General features: G+C 41.4%; 4 protein-coding genes and 1 long non-coding RNA gene across 7 annotated transcripts in view; 4 read left to right on the top strand and 1 right to left on the bottom strand.

The window, feature by feature from the left end:
* The first annotated feature begins 73 nt into the window (after positions 1-73).
* On the top strand, positions 74-974 carry geminin (geminin DNA replication inhibitor). The gene is made up of 4 exons (XM_069058306.1): positions 74-268; positions 332-441; positions 502-769; positions 821-974. The coding sequence occupies exons 1-4, from the start codon at positions 230-232 to the stop codon at positions 872-874; spliced, it is 471 nt and encodes a 156-aa protein (XP_068914407.1). The 5' UTR covers positions 74-229; the 3' UTR covers positions 875-974.
* Positions 975-1009: 35 nt separating this feature from the next.
* On the top strand, positions 1010-2021 carry LOC138138384 (uncharacterized). Of its 2 annotated transcripts, none has more exons than XM_069058304.1 (7): positions 1010-1121; positions 1173-1245; positions 1301-1378; positions 1427-1471; positions 1520-1619; positions 1683-1818; positions 1865-2021. In XM_069058304.1, the coding sequence occupies exons 1-7, from the start codon at positions 1039-1041 to the stop codon at positions 2019-2021; spliced, it is 672 nt and encodes a 223-aa protein (XP_068914405.1). In that variant the 5' UTR covers positions 1010-1038. The 2 variants fall into 2 exon arrangements, with proteins under 2 accessions (XP_068914405.1, XP_068914404.1); XM_069058303.1 differs by having other exon boundaries at positions 1674-1818.
* A 95-nt stretch (positions 2022-2116) lies between these two features.
* LOC138138591 (uncharacterized) lies at positions 2117-10342 on the top strand. Its single transcript, XM_069058581.1, is given in 14 exon segments — positions 2117-2324; positions 5616-6197; positions 6245-6445; positions 6493-6718; positions 6765-6955; positions 7008-7248; positions 7299-7412; positions 7469-7627; positions 8301-8857; positions 8907-9107; positions 9153-9614; positions 9662-9902; positions 9956-10069; positions 10119-10342. Coding segments are annotated over 14 exon segments (3507 nt in total). The 5' UTR covers positions 2117-2265; the 3' UTR covers positions 10278-10342.
* LOC138138375 (putative inorganic phosphate cotransporter) overlaps positions 10289-18911 on the bottom strand; it is a 25439-nt gene continuing 16816 nt past the window's right edge. For both annotated transcript variants that reach the window (XM_069058291.1, XM_069058290.1), the window contains exons 2-6: positions 11798-11937; positions 11435-11747; positions 11018-11384; positions 10831-10964; positions 10289-10780 (exon numbers count right to left, since the gene is read on the bottom strand). In XM_069058291.1, the coding sequence (XP_068914392.1) occupies positions 10356-10780; positions 10831-10964; positions 11018-11384; positions 11435-11747; positions 11798-11869 (1311 nt within the window). In that variant the 5' untranslated portion in view covers positions 11870-11937 and the 3' untranslated portion in view covers positions 10289-10355. The remainder of the gene's footprint in view (positions 10781-10830; positions 10965-11017; positions 11385-11434; positions 11748-11797; positions 11938-18911) is intronic.
* On the top strand, positions 13974-17714 carry LOC138138394 (uncharacterized). Its single transcript, XR_011162020.1, has 2 exons — positions 13974-16742; positions 16853-17714. It is a non-coding gene; the product is annotated as an uncharacterized lncRNA (long non-coding RNA).

The raw sequence follows: 18911 nt of genomic DNA, 5'->3' as shown, positions 1-18911 counted from the left end.
TCATTTTGATAGGTCCTAGTTTTTCAGGAATGAATTTAACGATTGTTGTTCAGTTTTTGGGGATTCCATGATAAAGGCACATGCGCAGTTTGTCTGATTCAAAATATGATCGAGAGTTGCGAGGTTAACGACCATAACTCGTTGAATCGGTTAATACGAGTTTTAAACAGAATTTAATTTTAATAGTGTATTCGCAATTAATACTCTATTGTTCTCGACGTTTGAAAACATGAAGACTGGAATTAAAACTGACGCACAGGACCAAAAGGTGATTATTAAGAATCTTCACAAAGTGAGGTTATGTCATTTGTTTATTCCCCAAATTTCGCAGGAGAACTTGAAGAACACGAGAAAAACGCTAAAAGTTTTACAAAAGACAGCTGGCGACAAGGAGAATTTGGTGGGCAGATTGATTAACGAAAAAGACATCAAATTGGCGCAGTAAGTAAACAGCGACACCGCTCTCCGCTCACATTCTCCACTTAAAGCATTTGTTTACAGTTCAAACTACAAACAAGAAGTGAAGCGCAAGCAACTGGAAGACAAGTCGGTCCAGACTGGCGAATGCACGATCACCGCCGCGGACTTGACTTCAGAGGAACCCAGTGCAGATTATTGGAAACGGCTCGCAGAAAAGCGTGAAGACCTGTTGAATGAGAGTTTTCAGGAAAATGAGCGCCTTAAAGAAACCATTGACGCACTCCAGGAGGAGAACAGGATCTGCAAGGAAATGTTGGATGAATCCAAAAACCTTGTGGAAGTTCTTCAAGTATGACTTTGAATTTGTAAAGTAGATGAGTTAATAACTGAATTTTTACAGGAAATGCTAGAAGAAGGCGACGCAAGCGCGGAAAATACTGAAGATACAAACTAAATTATGTTTTTCCTCATTTTTATAACCATCGAATTATTTTTATAACTAAATTAGTTTTTAAGGTTTAAATTTAATGAAATAAAATGTCGTTCTAATCCGCTTTGAGGTTTTTATTTTTCCGAGATTGGTATTTTGTCGTTTGTTGAAATAATCAAGTAGCATAAATGACAGGTGATGTTCATTTGTTTCCTTTGTTCGAAGTGTGCCACCATATTGAATTGTTGACAATAATTACAATGAAAAGAAGGTAAAAGAAGCGATTAAATCGGTGGATTAGCTACGAAACTTGATTTTTTAGTTTGCCGTCAGAATTTGATCCTGTGGGAGCGAGAGAAACAGTTAAAACTAATGTGAATCATTTGATTAATAGCGTAAATTTTTGTTTCAAATCACAATTACGAATTTAAAATATTTGTGTTAATGCAGATGACGCCTTATTTAAACGGAAACATGGGTACTGTGGGAGAAGGGACAAGCAAGTCTTTGAATACGAAAATGAATGAGGTAAATATTTAGATCGTGTATATGCAACCAATTATAACCGCGTTCAAGATCAAAGACGAAGGGCTGGACCAAAAACGCTCGAATTTCTTCGGGGTAGGTTGATCCGCCATCTGAAAACACGTTTAATGCAAAATTTTCTAGAAATCTCTGGTGGAGAGAACATATTTTTTCACCGGAAGTCCAGACCGACTCATAAAATGGAACAGGATTTTCAAGCATCGCTGCTTTTTTGAAGTAATCGGTAAATCATTTAAAAACAGCGTGACCGTCTAGAACTTTACAAAATACACCGCAGCTCCTTTAGTTTCGTCGAGAGAGGGCCCCGTCAATCTCCAAGTAATAATTTTGCTGAAAGAGAAGAAGGGGCCCATACTGCAAGTCATTCATTATTTAAATCACGACGTGATAGACGAAGATTTCACTGTGGGGCAGACGTTGAGGTATTTAGTAATTTTGCGTCGAGTCGCATTCTAGTTTTTGTATCAGGTGTGTGGGATACATGTCTGGTCCAAACACTATGACAGCAATCAGCATTCGAGCAGCAACTGCAGAAGAAGTGGGGACGTTGAAGCGGTACTGCTACATCGGGGATTTTACAATTTCAGGTCTGATTAATGCCGAAGAGACAATGACACAAACTTAAAAATATATACTGCGCATATTTGAATTTTATCTATTTAAGTGTATGTAAAACAATGTAGATTGGTACCCTACTGGAGTAACAATTTTGTTGGAACACTGTTTCATCAAGTTACAAAATTCGTTTTTAAAATTGTTTGTCAAAACTGTACAAAATGAAAAGTCAACGTTCAATATTTCAGTGATTTAAGATCAAAATATTTTGCATTAATTTTCAAGTTTCTCCTCGTCCCGAACTGCGGTTTTTTATGAATACCAAACGCCTGACGAACAAATGGACTGAATGGGTTAAAAGCATACCTATACGGTAGGTACGTAACACCCATTAAAATAATTTCAGTGTGATAAAATTACTTAAATATTTTAATTGTTGCAATGCGAAACACTCATTATTCACAGTTCTACGTCGTTTATAATACTAGTGTGGTATGGAAATGATAGAAAGATAAAGATAATCCGGAGGTGATTACATAAGATAAATGATATTCTCTGTCAGCTGTCAAGAAGCAGATCGTTTCCAAAAGTGTAGTTACTTTTAGCTGGAACTTGAACCGTTAAGAACAATAATATCATAAAATGTTATTCGTTTATTATCCATTGTATTTTTATATTTTTAATTTAATCTCGTAATCCAACACTCTTTTGAAGGTCATTTATTTTACTTTTTTCTTGAATCTAAGAAAGTACCTAACTATCACCTATCAAATGATAATTGAACGAATGTATTTGCATTTCAGAATTGAAGAACTAGAAGCAGCGAGTAATTGTTCTCTTGTTTTTGTTGTAACAAACGTGTGATATTTTCAGATGTGTTTATTTGTTGATTAACAACAGTGCGAAATACAAAAGCATAATTAATCTCGGAATAAAATACGATTACAATATTTACTATGTGAGTAATAAACTTAATTAATTTGTAAATTTCAGTGCCTATTATCGAATACCAAACAAGTACTCACATCACCACACAATCCAATGCTGCAAACGGACCGCGGTAATTAACAACATCCCCTGACTTTGTCGTAAATTACAGCACCAAAAAGTGTACATTTTTTTATACAAAAATATAGAGTCACTGGATGTAAGGATGCAATTTTTTTAAACTATTTGATAGAATAACAACATAGAAAATGTTTAAAAGTCCGTTATTAGTTAGAATCATAGATAAAATAAAATATCTATACATGTTTCGACTAGATTGCGCTCTGGTATTATTCTTTCAATATTTTTAATTTTGTCACAGTGGAAAATAAAGTAGTAAACCAGTAATTTATTGTTACGGATTGTTAACGACCTCCGAGTTTCTGATAGTTGCGAGTATAATTTAAATTTTGGACAAGTATTATCTAAATTATTTTTATCACTTAATACAAGTATGAGGTACCTTAAGGTTAAAATTTGTCGTCACACCATTCAATCAAAATATTTTACTGAAAAATAATATAATCAATTAAATAATTAATAAGTCTATTGTTTACAAAGTCAACAATAAATTCGTTTTTTATCCACACGTCTTAACTTAATAATCTTAAAAATAATGATTTTATCGTAAATGTAAATTTTGTACAGGTACAGTTTTAACATTTTCTTTTTAACATTAAAATAATGTTGATACTTACAGAGTTTTTATTTAGTTCGCTTATCATTTATTTATATTTCTTAAAACTAAACAATATGATGACGGAAAACGCCCTGATGGGATGACTTTAATACCGTGGAATAAAGGTCAACCTTTGGTTTGGGACGTTACTGTCGTAGATACACTTGCAGACAGTTACGTATTGAAAACATCTGAAGTCTCAGGTTTTGCCGCTGAAATGGCTTGCAAACGCAAACATAACAAATATCGTTCAATTATTTCGTCAAACTACATATTTAAAGGTTTAGCCTTTGAAACCTTAGGCCCTTGGTGCAAAGAAACAATAGATTTTATTAATGTCATCGGAGACCGACTTATCGCGGAATCAGGGGATTCAAAATCTAAGAAATTCCTTTTTGAGAGGATTTCCCTTGCCATTCAACGTGGAAACGCTGCAAGCATTCGGGGCACTTTTCCAGATTCCGCATTATTATCGGAAATTTTCGCATTGTAAATTAAAAATGTTATTTTATGTTAAATTTTAATAAATCTTGATATTAACAATATGTAAATCAAGTTTATAAATGTGTGTGTCTTTCATAAACTCGATGTTTGAGCAACGAGAGACAAAGCAAAACAATATAATTTCATATTTAATTAAACGTTATTGAATCGAGACAGATTATTGGGATTGTGTAAATTCCTAACCGTTCCGCTAAGTAGACACTTATGTAGTACAACTGATAGCCCAACAAGCATCAATCGATAAAACATTTTTGTTTAACACTACCGCAATTATAGTTGAAACATGACTTGCGAAAATAGCAGTCATGCATCGTGCGTATTTAGGTATAGGTACATATTTTTCGTGTAATGTTTACACCAATCTAGACAGATTGCAAACATTTTGTAAAGTCTGAATGAACACCCGGTCTTTTGACTCTCGCAAATCGAGATTCCTCGTTCTAGAATGTCACACAAAAATCTCTTTTAGAAGTGTAAAATGACAAAGTAAATTGGAAGTTTTCCATAGTCACTATTTTAGCTGTTTTCGTGACTGAATTATCGCAAACGCGCTACCATGTTTAGATAAGAACTGCTATAACGGTGTGAAAAAGGACACATTCAAATTGCACTATTGCTCTAAATAAACTTGAGGAAGTAAAGTCCAGTCCTGCGATATGTTTGGAGGGCACTATGACCCTTTACGATACGAGTGAGAAATTTGCGGGCAAAGTACCTACTACGCTCACCAATTTGATTGAATCGCTAAATACGCATATTTTAATCGCTTCCTAACGATTACGAAAAGATTAACAAAATATAAACACGTTAATCTAAAATTTGTGTAATTCCAAACACGATCTGATCGCGCTTTGGCGTGTGCGTCTTGCGAGGTAAGTCAATGTTGGCGCTCGTCACAATTTTACAAAATCAAAAAGTGTTTCAGGCACGCTCCCAATCGAACAGGAAGTAGAAGATTGCGAAAGTTGCTTCGTGTCGTACAAATCGCTTTCCCCGTCCGAATCATGACCATCGTAGAGCATAATTTGTGCAAGTTCAAATCGAAAAGGTACTCCAGAGACCTGTCCGCTTGATTGAATCGTTTTGTGTTAAATTAGAGGATTTAATGGTAGGATTAAGCGGATACTTGAACTTATCTCGTTATTAAGTATATAAAACACCTCAGAATTATTATCGTAATTATAATTACAATTGAAAGCGGTAAGGAGCGAGTTAGTACGGATCTGTAAACGAAAGTGTTCACGTCGCGCAATAAATTATTACTATTCGGATCGACATTGAACTAATCCGGTTTTTATTGTCGCCAATTTGATTTGTCACGTTCTAATAAGAAAGTGCCGAGGCTGCAACATGATTATTCCGTAAGTGGAAGTGGACTCTGCGTCTCTATTCTTCATTGTCTCTGGGAATTTCCGAACTACGTCTAATACTGTAGCCCACATGACCACAACATTACATAATTAATTATCGCATCGTGATTTTGTATTTTTTCAGACTCAAGAAACCGTACAAGTTTTTGGTCTACACCGTCACCGCTGTCATAATCCTTGCCATTATCGGCGTAATCATCTACTTTCTAGTCAAAAACAACAGCGACAGCGAGCGACTAGCCAGAGGGGCCGTCGTAACAAATGGCCACACGTGCGCCCAAATCGGAGCCTCCATCTTGGAAAAAGGGGGGTCGGCCGTCGAGGCGGCGATCGCCGCTATGTTCTGCGAAGGGGTGGCGATGCCCCAGAGCATGGGACTCGGTGGCGGCTTCATCATGACTATATACGACAAGAAGAAAGACGTTTCGAAAACTTTGAACGCTAGAGAGACCGCGCCGGCGGCGGCAACTGAAGATATGTACGGTGGGGACAGCAGTTTATCGACCAAAGGAGGACTGGCGGTGGCGGTACCAGGTGAACTGAGAGGATACTGGGAGGCGTATCACAAGTATGGACAGAACATCCCGTGGGCAGATTTGGTGCAACCTACCATAGACTTGTGCAAGAATGGAATTCTCGTAACGAAATATCTGGATAAGTTGTACTCGAGCCAGTTGGAGAATCTGAAGAAGGACAAGCTGCTCAGGTGGGTCTCAGTGGTAGATTGTTCTCGACTTATCTTTGATGTTTCAGTGAGGCTTTTATAGACCCGGCCACCGGCAAGACCTACGTCGAAGGTCAGTACGTCAAGAGACCGAGGCTTGCCAAGACGTTGGAGCTGATCGCGAAAGAAGGAGCCGACGTCTTGTACAACGGAAGCTTGACAGAGAGTTTTGTCCAAGACATACGCGACAACAACGGAATCATCACTGTCGAGGACATGAGAAACTACAGGTAATTGTGACGGTGTCAGCTAGCGACGTTACAGATCGTGGTTCTAGACCCGAGTGGCAAAGATCCATCAAAATTGAGCTGCCTTTCAACCAAGTACTGTACACGGCTCCTCTGCCCGGCTCCGGAGTCATCCTCGGCTTCATCATGAACATCCTCAGTGGCTTCTTGGACTACTCTCAACCCACATCCATCACAAACTGGCAGAAAATCATCGAGAGCTTCAAGTACGGTTACGGCAAGAGAACCGAATTGGGAGATATCGACATCAACAGCGTAAGCAGAGTTGCGTATGGCGGCGATTATCTCACAAATCGTTTAGTTGATTCAGAATCTCACTTCTCCGGATTACGCAGCGAGGATCCGGGAACAGATCTCGATCAGTAGTACTTGGCAAGATCCGGAGCACTACGGGGCGAAGACCGTTCAACCGGAGGATCACGGTACCGCTCACGTGTCGGTCTTGGCGCCCAACGGAGACGCGGTTTCGGCCACGAGCACCATCAATCTCTAGTACTGTACAGGACGTGTCGCAAATGTACCATTTCAAATGTCTCGCTTGCAGTTTCGGGGCCGGGTTTATGTCCGACAGCACCGGAATAATCCTAAACGACGAGATGGACGATTTTTCGTCGCCCAACATCACCAACAGTTTTGACATGCCGCCTTCGGTCGCCAATTTTATCAAAGCGGGAAAGAGGCCGCTGTCATCGATGTCCCCCTCTATCGTGGTGGACCAAAACGGAACTGTCCAACTGGTCGTGGGGGCAGCCGGAGGAACAAAAATTACCACGTCCGTCGCGCAGGTAGAGGTGAAGCTTGCGTCGAATCTTTCTCTTATCTGGCAGTTTTCCAGATCACGATTAAGAACTTGTGGTTCGACGTTGACATTCAGGAGGCAGTTTCGGACAGACGGCTCCACCATCAACTCTTCCCGATGGAGGTCGAGTTGGAAAATCCGTATAGCGACGTCTGTCATGATACTGTTGTCATTTGTTTTTGTATTAGTTGACGATTTATTTTTAGGATGAGGAGTTTGTGGAGGCTCTACGTAAGATAGGTCATGTGTGCACTATATCTGCACCGAGCAGTGGTTTTTCTGCGGTGACCGCAATTTCACGGAAAGGAGATGTCATGAGGACCGCTACGGACAAGCGGAGGTCGGGCGAGGGGGTTATCGTTTACTGATTAGGCAATTTAATTAGGTATTTATTAATAACATAGATTTTATAAAAAATGCAAATAAAATATCATTACTTTTGGAATGTCCCGCTCATTATCGGATCAAAGCGATGACCTACCAGTTTTGTTGACAAACTAATTATGCAATTAATTTTACATCGTGTGGTTATGCAACCAGTTTTAAGGCAAAAAACCACTAATAGCAAACTGACCTACCTTTTTACCCAGTTTCTTGTATAATGCCTTAAAAACGCAGACACAAAGGCCTATTTGTAGTAGTTTAAATTGTGCATTACAACCTTATGTATGTGCAACTTATGCTTATGTAGGAGGCAAATTTTAATTCCATAAAATTGTAAAAAAATATGAAATATCTTAATCTAGCACGGGTTTCAGTGCTTCCACTTCTATCTATCTCTCGAGAACTCCCCAGAAGAGTAGGCAGTGAAGTTTATTTTTATCTCCGCGAGTAATAAAACAAACAAGCATTTTCAGTGCTCCACGTAGGTAATTTATTGTAAAACACTCTTACCTCTCCTCCCTCTCCTTTTATTTATTTGTGCATTCTTTTAACATTTTTGACAGTATTTGAAAAACACTTCGTTGCCAACTTAAAACTCGAACTGTCATTACGTTGAATGTCATCGCTTTTGTGCAAAATTAAATGTAGACTTGAAACACAATTCAATTTGAAAAATTATGGACGAGAACCATGTCGAGCCTGAAGACCCTACTCCGAACCTTCTCCACGATGACAAATCGCTCCCCCAGGGGTGCCGTTGCTGCAAGTGGGTACAAGTGTGCCCAAATTGGAGCCGCCATATTGGAAAAAGGTGGTTCAGCTGTAGATGCCGCTATCGCGTCCATGCTCGGCGAAGGTGTTGCTGTACCAAACACGATGGGGTTGGGGGGCGGCTTCATCATGACCGTCTACATAAAAGATAAAGGGGTGGTGGAAACACTAGACGCAAGAGAAGTCGCTCCGGGGGGCGCCAGTGAAGATATGTTTTGTGGCGACAGCAGTCTGTCGACTAAAGGGGGACTGGCGGTCGCCGTCCCCGGGGAATTGAAAGGGTACTGGGAAGTCTATAAAAAATATGGAGGGAAAGTACCGTGGAGAGATGTCGTCCAGCCAACCATAGACTTGTGTAACGACGGGATTCTAGTAACAGAATTTGTGGAAAGGGTGTCTTTAGCGGATACGGAGTTGTTGAAGAACGACGAGTGTCTCAGGTGTGTCCGGTCCTCTTCTACAACTTCAACTGTTTATGTGTCAATTTAGGGAAACTTTCATCGACCCTAAAACCAACAGACCCTATCCCCGCGGTCACTGCGTCACGAGGCCAAGACTAGCCAAGACATTAGAACTGATTGCGGAAAATGGAGCCGATGTTTTGTACGACGGAAGCTTGACAGCGAATTTTGTGCAAGACATATGTGAAAAAGGGGGGATTATTACCACCGAAGACATGAAAAACTACAAGTAAAAACTCTCTTTCTGTTTCTTTTGCAAACAAATGATTTGCAGGCCCGAATGGAGGACACCTGTCAAGGCCAGTCTCCCTTGCGACCGGACCCTCTACACTTCTCCCTTACCTGGATCTGGAGTCGTTCTCACCTTGATCCTGAACATTCTGGGCGACTTTCTCGACTGTTCCCAACCCTCATCCTTGACCAACTGGCAGCGAATCGTCGAAAGCTTCAAGTTTGGCTTTGGTCGAAGGACCGAACTCGGCGATCCCTCTTTCGCCGATTTTACCAACGTAAGTGGTACCCTAGCATTTAACAATCATTTCAACTAGTTGGTTGCCGATCTAACCTCGACGAGTTACGCCAAAGACATCAGGAGCAAGATCTCCGACAGCAGAACCTGCCAGAATCCGGACTATTACGGGGCACACATAACACCACCAGGACACGGTACTGCCAACATCTGCGTCCTCGCACCCAACGGAGACGCCGTCGCGGCGACTAGCAGCATCAACCTCGAGTACTGTCACCACCACCGCGCCGCACGAACTCACCATTTTGTTGTAGTTTTGGGGCGGGTTTCATGTCGAAGAGTACCGGAATCATTCTGAACAACGTAATGGACGACTTTTCCTCGCCTAGTATTATCAGCAGCTATCACATGCCCCCGTCAGAGGTCAATTACATCAAACCGGGAAAGAGACCGCTGTCCTCGATGTGTCCCACTGTCATTCTCGGAAACAATTGCGACGTGGAGATGGTAATCGGGGCTGCAGGAGGCCCCAAAATTATCACGTCGATCACGCTGGTAACGTGGAGGTGTCGGACAAACTGCACCAATGACGAGTGTCCAATTTCCAGGCACTCATCAAGCATCTGTGGTACGGCGTCGGCATTCAGGCCGCAGTTTCTGACAAGCGACTGCACCACCAACTGTTCCCGATGTTGATCGAGTTCGAGGAGTCGTACAAAAATGTTTGAGGTTATGGTTTAACAAATCGATATACAGGGTGAGTCTTTGTAGGACGTGGATTTGTTGAAAGCTCTCCACGAGATCGGACATGACTACAAACTGACACCCAGTATCGGATTCAACGCTGTCACGGCGATCTCGCGGAAAGGGGGAGTTCTGGAGGCGGCAATCGACCCCAGAAGAGGTGGAGAAAAGGTTTTCGTGTACTAAAACCGCTTCGATTTGGTTACAATAATTTAGTGCTATTGAACTAGCAAATAAATAATACAAACAGATTCGCATTTATTGTTAAAACTTCGTTCTCTCTTCGTTCTCCAGCTTGTCGTCGTTCTCGGTCGTGGATTCGGGCTCGATGGCGTCGTTCCAATACTGAATTTCCCCGGCCGCGAAGATTATGTAGAAGATGGCCGAGGCGACGTAGATGCAGGACGATATGATGAAAATGATCCTCCACAAGGACTTGTCCGTTTCGTCGTAGACCACAACTTGGACCACTAGTGGGGCTATGATCGAGAAGATGTTGGAAAAGCCGTTCGTGATCCCCATCATCGTGCCGGCATGATTGGGGGCCAAGTCGATGTGGTTGACTTGAAAGCCGCAGAAGACTGCCGCGTTAATTCCTACCACTAAGATGAGAAGGATGACGGAGAGCGTCGACTGGTCGTTGGGGACAAACCCGAGAGCGACCAGCGCTATAGCGGGGCCGCACGTGCCTAAAATAACCCCAAGTAGGTTGGAGACGCTCGCTTGGTAATTTTCTTACCGATTGTGTTGAAGATTTTTCTCACGGTGCCTCGAGACAAAATCTTGTTGTTGATCAAGTAGTCTGAAATGGGGCCAAAGACGAAGCACAAAATCCACAGAGCTAGATAGGGAGCTGCCGAGAGGAGGCTGTTTTGTAATGTGATTAGGGTTAGAGGGGGTTTGATTTACTTTGAGAAAAACTAACTGATTGCATGTCGAAATTCATGATCTTGTTCATGTAGTTGGGAATCTCGGTGAGGAGAGTGGCGTAGCCCCAGTTCTGTCCGAAGTTTCCGACGATCACGGCCCACATGGGCATCGACGTGACGATCGCCTTCCAGGGTGTAGGTACGATCTTGTGGTCCTGCTGGCCCAGACTGGCTTCGATGTAGTACCTTTCCTCTTCTGTTATACTCTTGTGGTCCTGCGGACTGTTAGAGCCCAGCAAAACCCACAGGACTACCCAGAGGAGACCCATCGACCCGAAAACGTAAAAACTGACAGGCCAGCCGACCCAACTCGCCGAAATCAGTCCAGTTATGGGCATCGCGATTATAGTCCCAAACGACGAGCCTGCTCGATACTAATAAATCACTTATTCTCTCAACACTGACCCTTCTTACCCGAATAAACGAAAGTTCCAAGTCGGGAGCGTTCCGGCGTCGGTGCCCACTTCCCTAGGATGTTGTGAACCGACGGAAAAATGAACCCTTGGAACAGTCCTTGGATCACTCTGCACCCCATCACACCTTTCGAGCCCAAATTGTCAGCTATCACGGGTGTCAGAATGCAGACGATGGAATTCACCACCATTGAGACGACAAGAAACCATCGTGGTCCGTACATTTTGCCGAACTGTCCAGCGAAAACTTGAAGGACGACGTAGCCCCAAAAGAACGAGGAAAGGACTACGCTTTTGTCGTCCCAGTCGTAGGTCTGTGTTATCGTTTATTGTGATACTGTAATGTCAGATAGGGGAAACTCACGGGAATGTCGGGGTTTGGTGACGTGGTCTTGTCCGTCATGGCGACTATCGCCACCGAAAGGTTCACCCTCATGGAATACGCGATGGACAAGAGGAGGAAACATAAGAGGACTTGGGTGTGTCGCACGCCGTACCAAGCATCTAAAACAGACGAGAAGGCTTGTTCTTGTAATGGGTAAAAACAAACAGAAACATTAAAACGAAATTTTGCATAACGGCACAGCGCGTACGGCGCAAATTAGAAAGCTCAAGAATGGTCTAATTCAATGCGGTTCTGTAGAATAGTCCAAGTGGAAGACCAGAGGACAGTGTCAGAGTCTAAGGGCTACGAGAAGACCATGCCTCCGATCAGTGGCGTACTGAGCCCTTAAAGGGCCCGTCTTCCATCGTGGCAACACGGGCCTCCCTAACCCCCCTTCCCGGCAGTGTTAAAATCAATAATCATAATTTTCCTCATGTCGTTTAATTACTTTAAGGGCCGGTTTATTCACCTTCAAGTAAATTTATCTGGCCAGTAGTTGCGGTGTTTTAGAATTTGCTATTGGTAGATCCATGGTAATTACCGTTCAAATGAAGTTACTTGAAGGTGAATAAACCGGGTCTAAATGTATCCAATCGTTAAATCCTACACTTAGAGCATTCTGTTGCTTCGAAAATAACGAGCAGGGCTGACAATAACATTTATCAAGTAATTTGGAATGACACAACCACATTCTATCAGTTTTTATTCCTGAAGTACTAATTTTTGTATAATAAAAATTTGAGACATTTCTATTATTTTTATCTTTTTGGTATGGGCCGAGAGGTCTACAAGGTCCATTTGAAATAAATGCATCTGTCAAACCCGACCGCCACGGTCTGTAATATGCTCATTATCTGTTTCTACGCTTTCCGAAGAAACTAATAAAACACATACATACATACATATAGTCTATTTTTTAATCAAAGAACCACAACACCGCAATTTACACCCAAAATACATTGTACACTTTTGACATAGGGTGAAAAATCTCATCATATAAAAATTGACGTTATTAGAGATAATAGTAGCGCAGCATGTTGATAAAGTTAATAACAACTAACAACAACTAATTTGCGAGGCATTTTTAATAACACGTTCAAATTTTAGCTGCGAGTTTGCGTACTTTCAAGGACATTAAAAATGAAAAACGTTGGCTGGTATAGCCAATAGATATCATTAAATTCCCTAAATTTAGTAAAATTTTATATTTACAAACCTAAATCAACAGGTTGTAGTTCTTTGATTAAAAAATAGACTTTACATTATTTTTTAATGTTATTATAAAATTAATTTTATCTTAAGGATCTTTTGTGTAGATTGTCCTTCAAAAGTAGATAATATTTCCAATTTTGAATCCGCAAGTTGTTCAGTTTTATTGCTATAATCAACAATTAATTAATCTTATCATCAAAATACTCCAATACTAGAAGTAGACGGTTCTGGATCAGGTGTACCCGTGTACTACTTTGAACATAAGCCACATCACTTTTTTTTTGTTAAAAATGTATCAATTTTTGGTAGTTTTTTCTTTTTTTCCTTAATTTCGAGTTTTTGTTTGCGTTTGGCACTACCCGACTTATGTTTGTAAGACATAATTAATATTATGGTGAATATTGTAAGTACACACGCAATGATTGCAAACAGTGCAGACGATACACACCCCAAGAAATTCGTTTTGAAACTAAAAACATTTTTAACGAAGTCATTGTCAAGGGTTATTATGCGGCGATGACCTTATCGCCGGTACTTCCCCAAAAAAAGCTGAAGTGGTTTTGGTAAACATTTGTTAGCCCGTATTTAGGCAAATTTAATTTATTTGTAACGTAAAGAAAATCCAATGTTTCTGTTTATTTTTTCGCGGCAAGTGGACTTTTTGTGGACAAGTCTTGGTGCTTGTTGCGGCATAGAGCCACCCCCTTCCCACAGAAAGACGACCACCCCTGCGTGGGTGAATGCGACGACAATACGACAGTACCGAGATGAACAGATGCACTTCGCCACTCAAAAATCACATTTCGCTTTCATCAGTGTTATTGAACTTTGAACATCTCGAGTACGGTCGTACGGTCCGGGAAACAACAAGTAAATAAACGTACTACACAGAAAAAAGGTGTGTGAATTCTTCAAAAAACAATTTTTTAGTTATCACATGTAAGGCATTTTTTTGGAATTGGTTGGCGCCGTGCTTCTTGGAGTTCAAAGTCGAGACCCAATACGAGCCAGATGCCTGACCCACCCGTTTCACCCCGTACCTCGCCTTTTTGTGGGTAGTTTTGTTTATGTTAACGCACCCCGTCGAGGGTGTAAAGGAGTCTAGCTTCAGTCTTTGTGTTATATGTCGATAAGAAAGCACGTCTCATTTATGCTGTATTTGTTTTCATCTTTTGATGGCATTATAATAAATATTACAACTGATATTTTAAATGAGTCTTACAAAATCAGAAGTGGGATTACCCCTGACAAAATTCACGTAATGTTTGTGTAAAGTGAAAATGTTAAAAGTGTTGTGTTGAAAATGTGGTCGACATAATGTAGGTGTCGGACAATCGAGTGCTGTTATCAAGGTGGTAGTTGTCGTTGATGATAAAACGACGTACGACTGGATTATCGGTCGTGATTTAAAAAAAAAAATTACGAAGAACTTGGCATTCGGTGATAAATGTTGGTTACGACGATGGAGTCGAGGGTGAGGCCTTGTTGACGGGGTTCGAAGGTTGAGTTTCGCACGCTATGGCCACCATAGAGAAGACGGACGCTACAGGAATAGAGATGGGGTTGAATACTCGAGAACTCATCGTTTGCAGCCCGTGAGCCCGCATCGATACTGAGAAAGGAAACTTTACCGAGTCCCATTCTTCGTGCGAAAAGAAAGACTGGCGAGTGGCGACCAGCGAACATGTGTGGACGACACACGACGGACCGTCGATGGTTCTATGTTGTAACCGTCAAGGACAGGCGTCCGCTTCCTTTGATGGATGAACAGCTCGATCGTCTAGGTACTCTAGGTGGTAATAGGGCGGGTCGTGAGTATAAGTATGTTACAGCCCTTGAGATGTTTCGAGTTTTTATCAGGTGCCGATAGACGAGAACCGTATTTGTTACATCTGGTTCTCATTATGAATTTTTACGTTTTCGAACATTTGATGAACAATGTACTCGGACCATTGAGGGGTACAGTAGTATTCCCGTATGTGGATGATATGATCATTCCGTTGACGACTGTCAAGTACTCAAGTAGGGTTTGCAACGGTTACGATCAGTTTTAGGGGTATTACGTCAGCACAATTTTCCGTCAAAATTAAGTAAATGAAAGTAAACGAAAATCGGAACGGTCTTTCGAACCGAGAACTGTTGTTAAACAGGTGTGACAATTTGTGGAACTGTCCGGTTATTTTTGAAAATTTGTACGAAATTATAGAAGTAGGTATAGTATTGAAACTGCTAACGAGAGTTTAAAGATTTTCAATGACATCGGGAGGTTGAATGAGAATCCGTGTTCAAAAAAAAAAAAGGAAAACACAAGTAATGTCGACATGTTTGTGTTTACTCAGAGTTGTGGCTTACATTAGTAAATAAATCACAGTTGTCAAACGGCAGTAGGTATCATTCGTATGAAACAGAAACTGTGACTGTCGTTAGTGCTCTGCAGCATTTTCGAATATATTTGTTGGGTTTGCAATTTGCCGTGGTAACTTGCTGCGGCGCCCTGAGAACAACATTTTCTAAAGAGGATTTATTACCGCGAGTTGATAGAGGGTGGCTTCAAGCACAGGAGTTCATTTCAAAATTAAGTAGGTATAGACCAGGGTCACGCATGGCCAGGTAGACGCGCTCAGTCGTTACCCTGTCACTGTTGAGATCAACAAGGATGTCGACTCGATAGCAAAATAGAAGTTAACTACGGTTTGTAAAATTTTAGAGTCTGATGTTAGCAGTTGAGCAACAAAGCAGTTTTTGAAAATGCGTGTCGAGAGGCAATAAAGTTGTCAGAGATTGCCGGTAGAAAGACCAGTATGGGGCGACCCGACGTCAAATAGTTAGATTGTGTAATGATCGGGCAGTGTGAACGCCATAATAAGATTGTTGTTACGATGTTAGCCACGACGACTGTCAGCTGAGAGCAAGCTTTAGGGCTCTCGTGGAAGAGTTACAGTGTGCGCTGAGGCTGAAGACAGCATTCGATAAAGGTACTAATTACTCCTGTTCTAGCATTCTGGATATCAGGAAGGGCCGAACGCGGAAGGAGCTAAGAAGGTACGAGTACGGCAGAAAGAGACGAGAGGCTCACAATTACCAAGTGGACCGTCTTGTGTTGATGTTGGTTACGAGCAAGGTAGCCACAGGGTCGAGTACGAAGTTAAAGATCTGCGAGAGAAAGGGCTCAATCAAAACACGGTTGTCGCCGCCGATAAAACAAAAGGTTGGGACAACTCTGCAAATGTAAGTCGATACACTTAGTAGATCGCTCGTCGATATCGTTAGTGTAGGTCATCAGACGCTGATACTAAGTTAGTTGAGTTGATGCGTATGACGAATTAAGGTTGATCATAAGACGTCAAAACAATGAAGGTAGCAGCCGAGACCAAGTCGGCCGTCCAACAGAATGAGAAGACTGAATGAAGAATGGGCCGACGCGGTCTTGGTGTTATCCTCAGTGGAGACGTATGACGTAGAGTAGGGCCGAGTTGCCCGGGGCCGACACTGCCCGTAGAAAGTGGGGGGCCGAGTTGCCCGGGGCCGACACTGCCCGTAGAAAGTGGGGGGCCGAGTTGCCCGGGGCCAACACTGCCCGTAGAAAGTGGGGGGCCGAGTTGCCCGGGGCCGACACTGCCCGTAGAAAGTGTTTATTATTAAAACTGTTGTATGAAGCTATGTGTTGAGTAAAAGTAAAATGAGTTGGACCTAAGCCGTCAGAAATGTTAAGGTATGAGGTGTTGGACCTGAGCTGTCCAAAATGTCAAAAGTATGCGTTCGACCTTAGCTGTCTAAAAATGTCAAAGTATGAGTTGGACCTAAGCCGTCCGAAATGTTAAGGTGTGAGGTGTTAGACCTAAGCTGTCCGAAATGTTAAGGTGTGAGGTGTTAGACCTAAGCTGTCAGAAATGTTAAAGTATAAATTGGACCTAAACCGTCCTAAATGTCGAAGTATGAGTTGGACCCAAGCTGTCCGAAGTGTTGAGGTATGATGAGTTAGACCTAAGCTGTCCGAAATGTTAAGATATGAGGTGTTAGACCTAAGCTGTCAGAAATGTTAAAGTATAAGTTGGACCTAAACTGTCCTAAATGTCGAAGTATGAGTTGGACCCAAGCTGTCCTAAATGTTGAAGTGTGAGTTGGACCTAAGCCGTCCTAAATGTCCAGGTATAATGAGTTAGACCTGAGGTGTACGAAATATCAAAGTATGAGGTGGACCTAAGTGTCCAAAATGTAGTACGAGTTTGGTTGTTACACAAAAAAGATGACTAATCACCGATAACGTGATTGGCTATCTACGAGAGTTCTTCAATTCGGAGTGACCTCTCCTCGGTGTGGCCCAAACTAATGTTTGCTTGGTTCCAGGTAAATGAAGTAACTTCATTCGTCGGTGCGGTCTGAGGACATCCCGCCATCAGGATGGTCGTATGTAAGGCATTTTTTTGGAATTGGTTGGCGCCGTGCTTCTTGGAGTTCAAAGTCGAGACCCAATACGAGCCAGATGCCTGACCCACCCGTTTCACCCCGTACCTCGCCTTTTTGTGGGTAGTTTTGTTTATGTTAACGCACCCCGTCGAGGGTGTAAAGGAGTCTAGCTTCAGTCTTTGTGTTATATGTCGATAAGAAAGCACGTCTCATTTATGCTGTATTTGTTTTCATCTTTTGATGGCATTATAATAAATATTACAACTGATATTTTAAATGAGTCTTACACACAACCTAATTTTAACACTTAATATAAAAAATTTAGGTAATTGTTCACTTTAACTACTTCTGGAATTTTCGCGTTTTTTCTGGCTAGACAGCCTCAGGACGTCCTCCTACATCGTTTCCCACCAGTCAAACCTTGTGCAAGTGAAAATTTTCCTAACCCTTTAGTTATAGTAAGACTTGGCGCGACCTTGACGCGACCTTGAAACACAACAAGAGAGAAAAAAAGGCATTTGCACAAGGTTTGAATGGTGGGACACGATCTAGGAAGACGCCCTGAGGCTGTCTATCCAGAAAAAACGCGAAAATTCCAGAAGTAGTTAAAGTGAACAATTACCAAATTTTAATTTTGGACTTTCTTAAATTTGTAATTTGTAATTGGACAACGGAAAGGGCCCGTGCGGGCCCCTTCGAGACCCGGGTCCTTGTTCCGCGGAACCCACGGAACCCTGCTCAGTACGCCACTGCCTCCGAAAATGTTAGGTGAACTATTAAGAATGCCGAACTGCTGGTTCCCTCTATACTGAATACTGCGTGACCAACAACATTTTTGGGAAAGACGACTATGAAAAATAAAATAATTGTGACTTAGTTCATATTAACATAATTGGAAATGTGTTAAAATACTCTCAGCGTACTATATTACGCAAAAGTATAAAAATCAATCTCCTCAAAATAATACCGTAAGAGAAAAAAACATGCCATCAAGGATAGCTATGACGCAGTCCATAATGCCCTTGTGCACTGTAAGTTGGAGGGGAAAAAATGCAATAATATAGTCCATTCAAAAATCAAAAAACCACTACCTGTTGCTTTAGGTTGGTAAAATGTAAAAAACCCTAGGTAGTTATTTTTTCATACTATGTTGGCAACTATAAATTATGACATTTATTTTATTCAAATAAAATTCAATTGCTTTGAATTTCGTTCAAATTGTTTTATTATTGCTCAGCACGTTTCATTCTTACTTCAACATACCCAGAATAGAATTCACACGAACCCCCGATAAATTTGAGTAACTTGACACTTAATAAAGACTTAACCTCAAAATTACAATTCTTACCAAATTTTACACTAGACAGCATTGCCGATATAGTCCAATTTTTACCCTTTTGAGGTGACGTCACGATTTCCTTCCTTGCTTTCTCTTTATTGAAACGACAGAAACAGAAAAAAAAACAAAAAAAAA

This window comes from Tenebrio molitor, chromosome 9 (assembly GCF_963966145.1).
Source record: "Tenebrio molitor chromosome 9, icTenMoli1.1, whole genome shotgun sequence".
NCBI lineage: Eukaryota > Metazoa > Arthropoda > Insecta > Coleoptera > Tenebrionidae > Tenebrio > Tenebrio molitor.
The sequence above is the reverse complement of the archived record's forward strand: the minus strand, read 5'-3'. Positions and strand labels throughout refer to the sequence as shown.

Excerpts from the sequence above, each read along its gene's own strand:
- geminin (XM_069058306.1), top strand. The coding sequence starts at position 230 with ATGAAGACTGGAATTAAAACTGACGCACAGGACCAAAAG. Across the intron at positions 442-501 it reads AAAGACATCAAATTGGCGCA|TTCAAACTACAAACAAGAAG; the intron begins GTAAGTAAACAG and ends ATTTGTTTACAG. Across the intron at positions 770-820 it reads ACCTTGTGGAAGTTCTTCAA|GAAATGCTAGAAGAAGGCGA; the intron begins GTATGACTTTGA and ends GAATTTTTACAG.
- LOC138138384 (XM_069058303.1), top strand. The coding sequence starts at position 1,039 with ATGACAGGTGATGTTCATTTGTTTCCTTTGTTCGAAGTGTGCCACCAT. Across the intron at positions 1,122-1,172 it reads ATAATTACAATGAAAAGAAG|TTTGCCGTCAGAATTTGATC; the intron begins GTAAAAGAAGCG and ends TTGATTTTTTAG. Across the intron at positions 1,819-1,864 it reads ACTGTGGGGCAGACGTTGAG|GTGTGTGGGATACATGTCTG; the intron begins GTATTTAGTAAT and ends TTTTTGTATCAG.